The 15,633-nt window shown below is 40.0% G+C and overlaps 1 protein-coding gene across 25 annotated transcripts in view; it reads left to right on the top strand.

The window, feature by feature from the left end:
• Positions 1 to 15,633, top strand: part of DCDC1 (doublecortin domain containing 1) — a 483,101-nt gene that overhangs the window by 442,359 nt on the left and 25,109 nt on the right. For 22 of the 25 annotated variants that reach the window (XM_077863438.1, XM_077863436.1, XM_077863432.1 and 19 more), the window contains 2 exons: positions 1,250 to 1,359; positions 12,491 to 13,233. In XM_077863438.1, the coding sequence (XP_077719564.1) occupies positions 1,250 to 1,359; positions 12,491 to 12,553 (173 nt within the window). In that variant the 3' untranslated portion in view covers positions 12,554 to 13,233. Of the gene's footprint in view, positions 1 to 1,249; positions 1,360 to 2,106; positions 4,871 to 12,490; positions 13,234 to 15,633 lie in introns of those variants that run through there. The other 3 variants (XM_077863418.1, XM_077863419.1, XM_077863437.1) reach the window with 3 other exon arrangements.

Below are 15,633 nucleotides of genomic sequence, written 5' to 3'. Positions count from 1 at the left end.
TTGTTTATGCTTAATGTTTCATTCTCTTGGGATGGTCTTCTGTTGCCTGTCCCCTACCCTCCTGGCCTCACCGCATTCATTGAGCCTTTCTGATAAATAGAGCTAAATATGCTTCAGGCAACTGGCCACAGGGGTACCCAAAACACAGAGAGAAATGCAGGCCCCCTTCCCAGGAGCAAGCTTGTTACCAATAAAAATTGAAGCATAGAGAGAAAACAGGAAATGCAAATGTTACTTTCCCTACCATTTTGCTCCATGTGAGCTCTGTGACCTTGGACAAGGCTGTGTAGACAAACATTTATTTTTACACCTTCAATTCTGTAACCACATGGATGACTCTGATGTGAAAGTTGATTCTTTTCCTCTGGAAGTAGGTTCCCATGTTACCTTCATGGTGAAAAGTTTAGTGGTTTTTCCTAATTCTTTGCCATGGGTGATATGTGTTCCAGGAAATCCAGTTGATAGAAGAGTTTAATTAAGTTGTTCTCCAGAAACTTATTTTACTATATGAGTTGCCATTTATTGTTTTTCCTGAAATAATTAAGTTAGAAATAGTCACTAAGTAGCAATCTGAATATTCAGAATGTTTTTAAAAAGAAGAGAGAAATGTTGCTAGCAGACACACGTACACACACACACACACACACATTTATGAAGGGACACTGAAGTGATCATTCCACTTAAAATTGTGCTGTGACCTACTAGCTTAACTGTGTGGTAGAAAATAAGGTAGCCTGAGAGTTACAAAACCAACCACTCTATAATAATTTATTTTATGTACTATAGCGTACAAACATTTAGCATGTGAAAGTTAGTCATCAAAGAATCACACTGGGTTTTTGAAAAATGGATGTCTTTTGGCAAAACAAATAAGATGCTGTTAGAATGGTTTCTTTCACACAAACCCCCAACAAAATTAAAAGAGTGCTTTATGCTGTTTGTCACCGAATTGGAACCCTGTTCTAACTGCTGTGTTTACCGTCTTTACAGTGGGTTCCATTTCTAGACCACTCCCAGGTTAGCCTCCAATTCAGGCTTTGGAAAGAAGCCCTCTCCAGAACTGCCATTCTGTAGAAATCCAAAGAATGTTAACACGTTTCTGATGTGATAAGCAAGTCAAGTGTGTAATGAAAGAGTCCAGCATGGGATTCAAGGATTTCTGAGGGATCTTTGAGTTTTCATCGTCTTGGACTTTTAATTACTTTCTATAAATACATTGACATGTCTTTCAAAATAATCTTTTTAACAGAGTTAAAGCAACTGATGGAGGTCAGAGCAAATTATGCCAGAATCCGAAGGCAGCAGGGCCCTGAAGCCACAAACATTGTGGTGTCACAACCTGACAAGCTGCAATTTCCGGTACATATACACAGTTAACTTCTACGAGAGCCATGGTCTTTTGTGCTGTATTTTGCTGGGGTAACCTATGTGTATACACTCGTATGCTTGCTACGATATGACAATTATTCATCCTTTTTAATTTTGTATAGTATCTTTTAAAAAAGTTATTACCCTCCACATCTTACATAGAATGGCATTTGATGCCTGAAATATGTTCCTGGAAACACAACAAAGCTAGACAAAATAATGCCAGTAAAATAATTATCTTAGATGTATTTTCTTCCAGACAAAAACAGGAAACTACTGTTATTATTGAAAAATAATTTAGTGGAGTCAAGTAATATTATATATATACATATCCATATATATATCCATATATATCCATATATACACACACACACACCCATCCACATGCCCACATACACACATATATAATTTATATTTATTTATTATAAATACATTTTATATTTATATAAGTAATCTAGTTGGGTCAATAAATTCATTGTGTGTATTTACATATATAATTTAGTGGGGTCAAGTAGTATGTATGTCTGTGTGCATACATACATATATATATATATATATAATTCAATAATAAAATGGATTGTTTGACCACCTAACACCAAACTTGACCCAAACTGACATTTTTCTGGTTCAGCCACCATATTTTCCAAACCTCCATGTTAAAAATCCTGCATTTACTGATTAAAAATGAAATGGCTGGTGGCCACTGACTACTACATGAATCAATCTTTCTTCTTCCAGCTTCCCTTCATTTTGGCCTCTAGGAGCAATGCAGCAATGTTTCACAAAAGTGAAGCTGGGTAATTCCAGACTAAGCTCAGTAACCAGAAGTCATAGACTGTGTCTTCAAATACAGAATGTAGGAAAAGGATACACGAACTGTTAAAAAGAAAATTCATGTAAGGTCAAGGGAAATCCTTAGTGATCTTAGGAAGCAATGCTATAGGAAGAGGAAAACTTCCTACTTATCTGTTAATTTCTTCCTGCAATGGAGAAAGAATCTTTTTTTATTATTATTATTTTAAATAGCAGTGACAAAGCAGAGTTTGGTTTCCGGTCCTGTTAGAAAATTTCGAGACAAATGTTCTTCTCTCTCTTCCTCTGAAAGCCACTCACAGCTCTGTCTGAATATAAATTGCAACCTGGTTAGGTGTGTACAGAATGGCTCAGCTGGCTCTCTCCTCAATCCACCACTTTAATGTGATGCAGTAGATCATGTCTACTGAAGGGGGGCTCTTGGTAGTCGCTGCAAAAAGCCTAGTATTTACTCCCAGTCTGCAAATCAGTAGGACTGCATGAATAAATTCCTGCTGCTCCCAACACCGCTAAAAGGAGAACACACTGAGGTGAAATCTCACATGTTATATCCGCAGCAATTTGCCCTTTTGCAGACACTGTTGCACGATATTAGAGATGTGAAGGCATCCCAGAACAGCCTTGTAACACAGAGGAAAAAAAAGATTGTGTGCGACTCCCATTTTTCTTTTTCTTTCTTTCTTTCTTTCTTTCTTTCTTTCTTTCTTTCTTTCTTTCTTTCTTTCTTTCGAAAGTCAAAATAAGAAATGTTAAGGAACGTGTTCCAGGTCAGAAAGCAGGACAACAGAATTCTTAACCTGCTGGGCCTCTGCTCAGACTGACTGGATCACAGTCCCTGTAGACAAAGAACTTTTTGTTTTTTATTTTTTCAAAATTCCTTGAAAACAAAGGGATTTCTCTAGGTGCAAAAGTACCTATCATTTTGCTGCCAAAGAAAAGTTGATTTGCTATGAAAATGGCATAATTTCACCCTGGATCAAATGTGCAAATTCTTGTGAAGTCTTCACTGTTGCATGTGAATACGCCTGAAGCGAAAATTGGCAATATCACACAACGCTCTGTCAAGCACCAGGAGACATAAGGCAAAACTCTGAACTGAACTTTTCTATTACTAGTAAATGGGATTTTAGATGTAATATAACAGTCATCAACACATCACATTTTACCAGCAAGGCAGCAACACTTACTTCGTGGACGACGGCTTGCACGGGGTATCTCGGCAGTTCATAGCCACTTTTAACTCAGACCAAGAGCAGCCCTGCTCTTTCCTTATTATTGACCCTCCTCCTTGGTCGGTTGCAAGGTGGACTGGGGAGCAGTTACTCCACCTCAGCAAGGACTACAGGATAAGGCTATTGCAATTCTGTCCAGCCTCCCCAGGCTTTTAATAAACCTAGTAATTTCCTTCGGGGACATGTTTATCAAATTTGAATCAGCTTCGTATATATAAGTCACATTTCAATATTTTCCTATCAACTGGAAACCATTTCTTATTAAATACTAAAACAACCATCCTCAAGTCCATGGCCTTCTCCAGAAATTTATTTCCTGCTGGTTCACAAACACCCTTAAGGTGATCCAGATGTTAATCAACAGTGTACCAGCATCTGTGATTGTCCTCAGGAGGACTTTTCTGGATGTTTCTGGCCCGTCTCTAGCTTGTGTTGCCTGATGAAGTGTTGGGGTGACGCTGCATGTTTCTAAGCCAGCTGACTAAAAGTAACATGCCTGAAAGTTTGAAAGACATTTTGAGATTGATTGACAGCGTTCTACAAATAAGAAGCATTTATCTGGGTACTTATGTCAGTTTTGCAAACCAGGACTTATTAGTAATGATTCAAAATGTAAAGGTAGTCTTACAGAGCAAGGGCCTTAAATTTCCATTTCTGTTTTGATTGCTCATGGTAACCAAAATTTTTTATGGATTAAGGAAACAAAGCAAAAAAACAACAAAAAGGGAAAGGTAAATTTGTTCTCTTTACAGAAGAATCACTTAGAAATTGTGGCTAGTGGCTATTGCTGTGTTTATGAGCTAATCTTTAATAATAGCCCAGGTGTGCTGAGTGTCATTGAGATTTGTGATTCACCGAGGCAGCAGTTTTTTTCTGGCATCATTTGGAAGAGAGTGATCAAAACCCACAGATCTGTGTTATTCCAGGTCATCACAAATCAGATGCAAATGTCCTCAATTAAATGGCATTTGGACCCATTGGTGATCCTCAGCTGCTTTTATTAAACCAATGGTCCCAGTCCCCTTTTGTCTCTGAGCGCATCTCAAGCGCCTCCTAAGGCTAAGTAAGCAGAAAGAGCAGCAGTTTTGTTTGTTTTCAATGCAATAAACTAAAATTTTGCATCAATGGCATGGTTCGGGGCTGCTTGGCCATAAGTAACTGCAAAGAAGATCAACAAAGACCACCACTGAGGGAAGTGCTGATGAAGGTAAATGGTTGGACTGTGTAACGTGGCTGTACAGTGGGTGCCTGCTGCCAGCTACAGTATTTTCTAATTCTGTGAGTCTGTAATATGAAGCTACCATCAATAGGCTGTCACCCTGTGCCATATGTGCAAATAGAAATAGATGAGGGAAGAGGAAGTGCTTATGCCTATGGTGCAACTGGGTTGGGGGAGGGAGAAAAAAGAAGACAAGAAATTATATTTATATTTATCTAAGTAAAATGGTGATTCTGAATTGGATGTTTTATAATTCATTGCCTGCTGTATTCCTGTGCCACTTTAAGGGTAGATATAAGGTTCAGACAACCACTGGATCCAATAGGTCCTGGCTCTTCAGTCCTAGAAGTTTCGAACCTGGGAATGAATACAGGAATTTTCGCCACGGTGTGGACTCTCAAGATGTCACCTCTGTCAAACCAACTGAAGCAGTTGGGCTGTCAGACCCTACATCCCACCAGAAGCAGTATTTTGTAGGACATTTCCCAAAGGCATACTCTCTGTAAAGAACTGCACTGACCGTGTTGGACCGGAATGGAGGAGAGGAGGGAATATCCCAGAACTGCTAGGATCGGTGCCCCCAAAGTATGAGATCAGATTATATCTCTCTCTTCATTTCTACCTCTTTCCCCTCTTCCTTCCTTTCTTCTCTCCCCTTGCCTGTTGTTCTTCTCAGTCTATCCTGCTTTTCTCTTCTAAGGGTCTTTAAATTCCATCTTTTATTTTAAAAACAATCCTTTCTGGAGCAATTTGTGGATCAGCAGGGTTGCTTCCTTAGTATGGTTCTCAAAGTTTCATGTACACAAGGATCCTCTGAGGAGCTTGATAAAACCCAGTCCCAGGCTGATCAGAGACATTCTTATTCTTTATGCCCAAGGTGAGTCAGGCAGTTTGCATTTAATAAGCCCTAGGGATGGAGAGTGGTTAGCTGACCATGCTCAGAGGAACTCAGCCAGGAATTTTGTGACTGTCAGCTGGGCATGGCTCAGGTGTTAAGGACCAGTTTCAAGAACACTGGAGCATGAAGGCAAAGAAGCACTTGAGTGTGCGTGTGAGGGCTCGAGTCTGAATGTCCTCATGTTCTCTTATCACTGTTTCCTTAAGAAATAATGGAAATGTTCTTGGGTCAAGACCAACCACCCGGAGATTGTAATCAGGACCCAGACATTGGAAGCAAAATAAGTGAGTCTGAGGTATGGAGCTTCCCATGTTAATTAAGCTCCCTTCAGTACTGATAACATCTTGCTATTTTAAAGGTCATAGGAATGTCAAGGCTATGGTGCATATATCAAGCAGCAGAGTAATTTTGAGGGTGGGGAAAAATAGCAAGCTTCTTAAGAGTTTTCTCGTCATTTTTAAATATTCAAAGAGAGAGTACTTTAGATCAAGGATGGGGTCCTATTTGCCAAAGTGACCCTTTCCCCACTGAAGGAGCTGCTTGCTAGGAAGGGAGGCCAAAACTCTTTATGACTGCTCTAAGTCTAGTTAACATGGAAGCCTGAGCCACCCACATCCCTGGCAGGCTCATCTAAGAGTGTGAAATTCCACAGGATATTATTTCAGTTCAATAACAAGTGCTCTTAGAAAAATTAATTTCCAAGACAGTTCTCTTGCTCCCTAAATGAAATCCATGTAGGTTGGGAGGCAGACACTTTCTTTAAGAGTCAGAAAATACAAACAAAATTAGTTCTTTGAAGAACAAATATATATATATATATATACACATATATACACACAAATATATATATATACACACAAATACACACACACAGTCAGGCACTCTCTGTTCTATTCTAGGTGCTGGGCATGCAAAGGTGTGTGGCTATTTGGATAGTGTAGAGGCCTAGAATGTTGGATCAATAGCCATAAGGTGAGGTGGGAGGGGTGGGCATGAAATTGTGGAGGTCCTTCTGATCATGCTAAGGAGTTTGGATTTTTCTTTTCTGAGTGCAGTGGGAAACCGTTAAAGGCAACTAACATGAAAGCTGGATTAGATCTTGTGTATTAAATTAAGCTCACTCAGATTACAAGTTATAGAAACATACTCGATTTACCTCTGGTGATGGAGATTTGTTGGGAGGATAATCAAGGAAGTGAGAATGCCCAGGAAGCCAGCACACAAACCTCATGGGGGTCTCTGTTCAAGATGCCTGGCCTATCTTTGTCCAAATGGCCACCCAGTAGTCTGATATTCCTGCTCTTGAGTTAGTTGTTTCTTGGTGCTTCTTGCTTCTGCTGTGAATTTTCTACTTCTCCACAGGCTCTTCTGCTGTACACTTGTCTGTTCAGGGCCTCTGCTGCTTCATGGCTTCTTTTTTTTTTTTTTCTTTTTTCTTTTTAAAAAAATATTTATTTATTCATGAGAGACAGAGAGGGGCAGAGACCCAGGCAGAGGGAGAAGCAGGTTCCCTGCAAGGAGCCCAATGCGGGACTCCATCCTAGACCCCGGGATCACGCCCTGAGCTAAAGGCAGACGCTCAACTCTGCTTCTTGGTTTCTGCTTCCTGCCTTCACTTCATATTTCTTTTGTTTCCAGGGCCACTCTACCATCTGAGTTACTTTCTTTGTGTCTTCTAATAGAAGACTGAATGGCTGCAGGTCAGCCTTTAACTCATTGCTTTCGATTAGGATGTCAGGGATCACTGATATGAAGCACAACTTGCCTGTTGAAGCAGCCATGTGGGTTGGTTTCCTCAGAGAACAGTGGACATGGCTGCCATTCAGGGCTCCAAGGCATTTTTCGTATAGACCATAGTTCTGCCATTGTTTTGGTCCTTTTCTCTCTTCACCACTGAGGGATGAAATTAACAATGGAATTATCTAGGCTGTCACTATTTCTCTTTTGTCACTGAGAGGCTTGCTCTTGGGCACACCCTCAAACTTGGCCTTCATGGGGAGATCTTTGCTATATAGGCAACACAAACTTAAGGTTGGAATCTGTGACTTTGGTTACAATATCAGGATGGATACCAGTTGAACTCCAAGTTACACTTCCTAATACAACCAAGTCTGTCTGAGGATGTAGATCTTGCAGGGATATCCTGGCATCCAAAACTCAAGGCACTGTGGCATCCACACAATTTTTCCAAATCAACTCAGAATACCAAACCTTTATCAGACCTTTCCATGACTCTTGTTTCATGCAGTCATTTTGATAGGCTGAATTCCATAGTGGATTTTAATTTTTATTCCCCCTTTTCCTCTCCCTCCCCCTCTGCAAGGCAAACCTGGCTAACAACTTTCTCAATGTTGAAATGTGAGTTCTGTTCAGTGGACTTGACAGTGGTCTGCTGTGTTTGAGTCATAAATCCTTGTTATGCTCCAGAACACCTATGGAGTAGTATTATCTGTTAGATAATGCCCAGTTCCCATGACAAAGTTGATGTGGGCCACAACTATAGGTGGAGCTAAAGCTGTGTACCTAAGAGGCTTCCCAGGGAGGAGTTCTCTCCAGCAGTGAAGCAGAGGGCAGCAGCTGCAAGTGAAAGTATCAACAGCACCCTGCACCCCAGATCCTGGCTCAGGAAAAGACTCAACAACAAAGGGCAATTTTCACTGCACCAATTTCCAACTGTTGTTGTGAAGAAAGAATGGATTCATTTGTGGATTTTTAAGTCTTTTGAAGTTGCTTACTTACACTATCTTACTGCAGGCGTTGCTCACATGGATGATCCTGAAGGGTTTTTAACTAGCCATTGTACAACCCCAGCCTTCTTCCTCTTCATTTTTTTTTTATCCCAGTTGTAGCCAGGATGATTTTTTGAGAATGAAAATCATGTCATGTTACTCTCTTGCTTAAAATCTTTCAACAGTGCCCTCCGTCCCCTGCCTTTGTCATTAAAATAAAGAGCAAACCCAACACCCTTGGGAATATTGTGTCTGGAGCTGTCCAGACTCTATTTTCTCCCTCCTTGCTCACAGAGATCTGCACCCTACTCATCCTAGACATTCCCTCAGTTCCCCCCAAATCATGTGTTCTCTTATTTCTATACTTTTGCACATTCTTCTCCTATAGTTTTCTCGGGAAATTGTCCTTGGCCACTCCCCACACCCATCTTTATTTGAAGCTTCCTTCCACGTGCCTCTTTTGCCCCTTTTGCATGTCACTTATCACTGTTGATGTATTTTTTTCTCCCACTGGTCTCTAAGCTCCTTGATAGTAAGCCCGGCTTGTTCACAACTATATTCCAAGTGCCTGAATATTCTTTGCTATAGAACAGGCATTAATGAATATTTGTTGAATGAATGTAAGATTTAAAGTAACTGATTGGTTAAAAACCTGCTTTTTAATATACACATTGAATCAGAGTTTTACTTTTTGTAAAACCCTCTGCTCTTCACATGCACTGTTTTGGACTGAGTATCCCCCCAAAGATTATATGTTGAAACCCTGTACCCCAATGTGATGGTATTAGGAGGAAATTAGGAGCAGATGAGGTCATAAGGATGGAGTCCTCGTGAATGGAATTAGTGCCCTTATAAGAGTCACTGGAGAGTTTCCTTCATCTGCTCTGCTCTCTGCCCTGTGAGGATACAATGAGAAGCCAGTAGTACGCAACCCAGAAGAGGGCTCTCATCAGAACATGACCATGCTGATCTCGGACATCCAGGTTTCAGACCTGTGAGAAACCAGTTTCTATTGTTTGTAAGCCTATGGTACTTGTAGCAACCCGAGCTAAGACATGCATTATCTCATCAATCCATAAAATACCACATAAACTTCTTATAAAACATGTCTTGTACTTGTTAAGACAGTATAGCCTGCCTAAATTTCCTTCATTACGAGGCAAACCAAAACAAGGTTGATCAAGATCCCTTCTTTGCCATCCGTAACTTTCAAAATGCTCCTAAAGTCTAATGGAGTAGAAAACACTCTTCTCCCATCAGTGCCCAAATGAACCCTTAACTGCTCAACTGCCTCTGCTGCAGGCAGCCCGGTTTGGAAGGGAAGACATGTCACCCCCTTTCACAAGTGTGATGATTTGTGGCTGAGAAGGGAGAGCCTGCTCTCTGAACCACATGCCCCCCGGTGCGGGCAGGCTAAGGAAAGATGAATGGCATTATAGGACAGACATCTGAATGTTTCGTATTAAATTAGTCCCACAGAGCGCCTAGAATTCTCATTCCATAAATCACAAAGTAAAGTAAACTCACTCTTCGGTTAGATTGCTGTGACTTTGGCCTGTGGTGTCATAGATAATCTGAGAATAGTTAAACATTTGTCTGAAATAGTAATAATTTCCAGCATATTTACTCAGTGACATAGAAGTGGCCCAGGCTGATCTCTCTTGCCAGAAACAGCATGTAAATGGGAGTCAGCCAGTTTAGGAGATTTCCAAACAAGGGTCACTCACTCACCTCCTCTGCCCATTCTGAAACTGCTATGGGCTCCTTCAGGGGCAGCTAGGTGATGGGAGCTGAGATAACAAACTTCAATTCCTCCTGAGTAGGTACTAAAAAGCACTGATGCGCCCTAACCCCTTTACCAAATGGCAGTTGCAGCACCATTTTGAAATCTGCTTTCATCTTGTCTTGGCCTAAGCATGACAGAGCTAGGAAGGACCTTGATTCCCCTAAAGCCACATTTCTCTTTAATGGTAAATGTTTATTCTGAGAATATTTTACATAGCCTTAGATCTATCCTGGTTCTTCCATTCCTGGGGTAACATTGTTATTACTGGGGACACAAAAGAATGGAAGGAACATTAGACTGTGGCTCATAAGACCATTCAGTTCCATGCTAACTGGCCAAGCGCCCATCTGAACTGCTGCTACCTCTTCTATAAAATAAAGAAGGTAGACTCTTGCATCTCTAAAGTTCCACCCAACTTCAAAAATCTGATTCCAATTCAGTTGTGAGATACAACTGGGCAACAAGAGTTGCTACAGCCAGAATCCCAGCTGACCCCAAGAAACCTATCCATCTGCTTGGCAAAGCCTTGTTACAGGTATTCACTAGGACCTGCATCCAGATCATCTTCACCCTTAGAAGCCCAGTACTAATTTCACCAAAGCAACAGAGGGAGATCCTCGCACAACATAGTGGTGGCCAAGGACTGGAGGTGGTTCCTTCCAGGGAAGGATCGTTGAACGTCCTTCCAAACACCTGAACTGAGCCTTGCCTCCTGCACTGTTGGGCAAGTCATTTCGTATTTGGTATACAGATCAGTAAGATCATAAATGTTTAAGGGGAAGAGCACTAATGCTGATAGAATGTCTATACATGCCAGGTACCAGGTTGGACTTTCACACTGTTGTTGTCATCTGTTTCATTCCATATTCATAACCACTCTTGGAAGTAGATATTTTTTCTCCTTCTACTTTTGTATTTATTTATGAGGAAGCTGAGCATCTAAGAGGTGAAATATCTTGCCCAGAGCTGGCGGGGGGATGGGTGAGACAGGTGACAGGGATTAAGAGTTCACTTGTTGTCATGGGCACTGAGTAATGTATGGAATTGTTGAGTCACTATATTGTACACCCAAAACTAATATAACAATGTATGATAGCAATATTGGAATTAAATTTTAAAAATAGTAACAAATACAATTTTAAAAAGTCACCAGCCTCTAAGTGACAAAGCTCGGATTTGAATCTCAAAGCTTGTAAAAATTTCAGGTTACTGGTATCAGTAATTCTGAAAGTGAGATTACTGAATGCCTTCAAGGGAGTCGTGGTTTAGTCACTGCCTGTTTGGAAGATTTTCCTGATGACACCTGAGTTAGGCAAAGTGAACTACGTCTGGATGACCAACCTACAGTGGGAGGGGCACTGCCATTTGCATGAGAGTCGCCGTCACCTACTCTTCAGGACACAAGTCATCTGGGGTCTTACTTCTCTACCTCAGTGGCTCTATTCACCCATGTATTAGTTGCTAGTACTACCATAACAACTAATTCTAGAAGCTAGAAGTCCAAGATCAAGCTGGCAGTAGATTTGGTTCCCTCTCTAGGATATAACGGAATGATCTGTTTGGTGGTTTCCAGACAATCTTTGCTGTTTCTTGGCTTGTACAATCATGACCCCAATCTCTGCCTTCATCTTCACATGACATTGTCCCTGTGTGCCTGTGACCAAATGTCCCTCCTTTATAAAGACATCAGCCATATTGGTTTAGGGGTCCACCCTACCCACTATGACCTCATCTTAAATACATCTGCAAAGACCATATTTCCAAATAACAACACATTCTGAGATACTGAGGGCTAGGACTTTGATATATGAATTTGGGGGGGGAAGGGGACACAATTCAACCCATAACAGTCTGAAACAAAAGTCCCACCCCTCACCCACACAAGCACTTCCTCTGAGCTCAAGTGCTCTACCATTAAAGACTGCAACATTCTTTCTTGATGGCATGTCTCTCTCCCTTTTATGTCTTTCTTGTTTCTTACTAACATTGAAGTCTGATATTAATGGAAAAACCATTAAAAAAAAAACTATTATCCTATGAGGTAAAGTGAATGCACTCAACTGTAAAAGGAAGACTTATCGATCAATTTCAGTTACACCTTGCTTGTCTGACACTTTGCAGCTAAGGAATGTGTTTTTATTGCCTGGCCAGATAGTTCAGATTTCCGGTCAGTCTTAGTAAAGACCCCTTTTTATAACATTGATAAAATTTTATCACAGAGCTATGAAAACAAAATTAGATTTCATAACTCACATCAGGCCTTGAAGGGAATGCCTCTATAAATTTTACAAACCTTATCAAGTTTTAATGTACCTATTCTGATAAATATTTTCAAGATAGCAACTTCTACTGAACTTCATATATATATATATGTCTGTGTATATAAATAAGTGTATGTATGTATACATATATATATATATATATTTCTGTTTTTCTATCTTATAGGAAAGAAAACTTTCTTCACCTATTTGTAAACAGAAGACTATGATGGAAAGGTCAATTATTTAGAATGTTGAAGACTCGAATTTAGGAAAATCCTCTTCTACAAAAGAAATTTGTGTGGTTCACTTAGAAAAGTAGTCCTAACATTTATCTTTCAAAATAACTGGATTTTTCACTGATTTTGAAGAATTACCAACGCTGATAAATCAGCTACAAATTATCTACAAAGTAATAAGAGGACATATCATAATCAAAGGCAGCATTAGCCACAGAGACTTTATATTCTAGTAAAATCTTGTATATATTGTCTAGTTTTTCCAGTCTATAGAGAGACCTGTTGGAAAAAGTTGCATAACATATTGGACACATGTTTTGTCTCCCCAACTAGATGGAAAGTGCCTGGAGTGTAGAGACCCTTGTTTTTTATTTACTTGGGACAAGGCTCTGCCCACAAGGACTCAGCAATAATGCCCAGCAGTCCCACTGCCAGAGCAATGTTATGGGGAGGTGGGGTGCAGCCATCTCCCACTCTTGTGCTGGACCACAAACTGAAGTTACGACAGTACAGTGGGAATAGAGGATCTGCTTTATAGAATTTCATTTCAGTCAGCTGTTCAGGAGCTACATCCTCAGAGTCAAATTAAACCGAATTATAGTTGGATAGTCCTTTCTGCTTTTCAGAGGCAAGAAACACTTCTCAAAATTGCACAAATGAAATAAATGTGATGGCATCTTATATTCTTAAAGCATATCTTTGATGATTATACATTTTGGGTTAAAATACAAATTTGAAAAATACATCTTTTTTAAAAAAGATTTTATTCTTAAATAATTTCTACACCTAGTGTGGGGCTTGAATTCACAACCCCGAGATCAAAAGTCATATGCTCTATTGACTGAGCCAGCCAGATGTCCCGAAAACAATCTTAAAATGATGTGAAATTACTTATATACAAATTGACAACATTTAAAACCTCAGTAGACTTTGCAAAGGAGTTCTCAAACTGTTTTGGTCCATATACTACCTCTGAGGATTTTCTTAAAAAGCCGTAAACTTACAAAATGCACATACAAAACAAAACTTTTTTTTTTTTCATATGATTTCATGGAGTTCTCAGACCTACCTGCAAAACATCTGTGAAATTTCATGTAAAGAACTTCTGATATAAGGGAAGATATTTCTGATTTCGATCATCTTTAAGGTTTAGGGGATATAGGATCCCTACCTCTCAATGGAAGATTTCAAAATACAGATCAGATGAAGCAAATGCTAACGTTCACTGTGGTAGTGTTATCTTGTTACATTCAAAAACAATACACCATGAAGATTTCTTATCATCTTTGAGTACGATTTTTGCATCTATGGATCTTAAATGGGTAAAGGGAAGGAAATATAAACTTCAGCGTTGTTAATTTGGGGCATTCCTTGGAGAAAACACTTATTACCTGGAAGAAAAAAGCTAATTAAGTCGACATTTCTTACAATCACAAAGCCATTTTACTTGCTACTCTTAGAGACAGAAGGGAATACATGCTGTTTCTCTTTTGTCTGTCAGGAGAATAATAGGGAACACTGGCGGGCCTCGCAGCCCTGAGCAGAAACTCTGGAGAGGAGTGATGGAGTGGCCTCGATGTCTGGAGCCTGCCTGGAAATCACTGCTGCCTGGCCGCAGAGGAACAGGGTACCCTGGACTGGAACTCGCAGTGTCCCCACTGCTGCACTCTTAGTGCACTTACATAGAAGATGGTGATGTTTCCAAACCTGCAGATAACTCCCTGATTATTTTATTCCAAGTCATGTTACAACTATACTTCAGCTAATGTAGTCAAAACTAAGTGGACTCTCACTCAGAAATGATGTTAAAGTGCCTTTTAACTCTCTTTGAGGTATTATTTACAAACATCCTTAAAAACTGTTAAGTTTTGATCTGAAAAATATATTGGATTCTGACTTAACGTCACTGTCCTTGGCTGGAGCACTCAGATTTGAAACGGACTGGGTTTAGGAGGCCAAGACACCCGCTGGAGCTGCTCAGTCTGTCCTCTGCTTTGTTCCCAGAGCCCAGCACGGTGCCTGGAACACAGTAGGTGCTCATTAAATCTTTGTTGAATATCAAATGAGGAGCCGCCTTTCAAGCCTGGCTGTGCTGCTTACTACCCATGGGACATATCTGTTTTCTCAACAGCGAAATGAGAATACTAATATTTCCTTCAACCCCCAAAAGTTGTTTTTAGAATCAGATGAGATAAAGCACTGAAAAACATTTTTCCTTTTTTTTTCCCCCTGAAGAAAGGACTAGTCTTTAAATTAGGCATATGATCTCTTGCAGATATAAAAGAAGTAAGTGCCATTATACTATTGTAGGGGAAGGAAAGAGACTTAGAATTCAAAATCAACTATTTTATTTTGTATAATATTTTGTATGATTTTGATGCTGAAATGAAGCAGGGGAGTGTTTGGATGCTAGAAGGGAGAGACACCACATCCTAGGCCTCAATGCATGAAAATTGCAAGCTGTCTTTAATCCATGTGTACAACCTAAGGCATTTCAGAACGGCCCTGTAGCCAGTAGGGAAGGGGTCACATGACATCCATGTCAACTGGGGAGAAGGGACCTTCTGATCTGCCATAGGGGATGGGGAGACAGATGCTTCAGTTGAAAGTTAGCAAAGTTATTTTAAAGAGCTGCTGATAACATACCTTTATATGATTGTGGTTTACTCAAGGATTCGAAAAGCAAGGAATAACCCAGATCTAAAGGAAATTGGCATCATTTATTTGGGTAATATATTTATGGAATTTCTGTGATATGCTAACATTGTTTTGGGGGCTGGAGCCATAATGTTGAATGACAGAGTCTTAGCTCTCATAGACCTTACTGACTCCATGAAGGCACACGGTCAATAAAAAAGGGAAACAAAAAAATAAGTAGGATAACAACTGGTGATAAGCGTCATGAAGGAAAGAACACTGGGTAGATGGATAGAAACTAGCTGGACAAATTGATATTTAAATGCACATAGTTGTCAAAACATATTTGTTGAGTGAATAAATAAGTGAATGGTGATATAAAAAATATTGCTTGCAGAGGATAATAACTGTAATTTGCCACTTTGGGAAGCACTCTTAAAGAGTTTGGGGAAAA

This window comes from Canis aureus, chromosome 21, assembly GCF_053574225.1.
Source record: "Canis aureus isolate CA01 chromosome 21, VMU_Caureus_v.1.0, whole genome shotgun sequence".
Lineage (NCBI taxonomy): Eukaryota > Metazoa > Chordata > Mammalia > Carnivora > Canidae > Canis > Canis aureus.
This window is presented reverse-complemented; position numbering and strand designations above follow the sequence as displayed.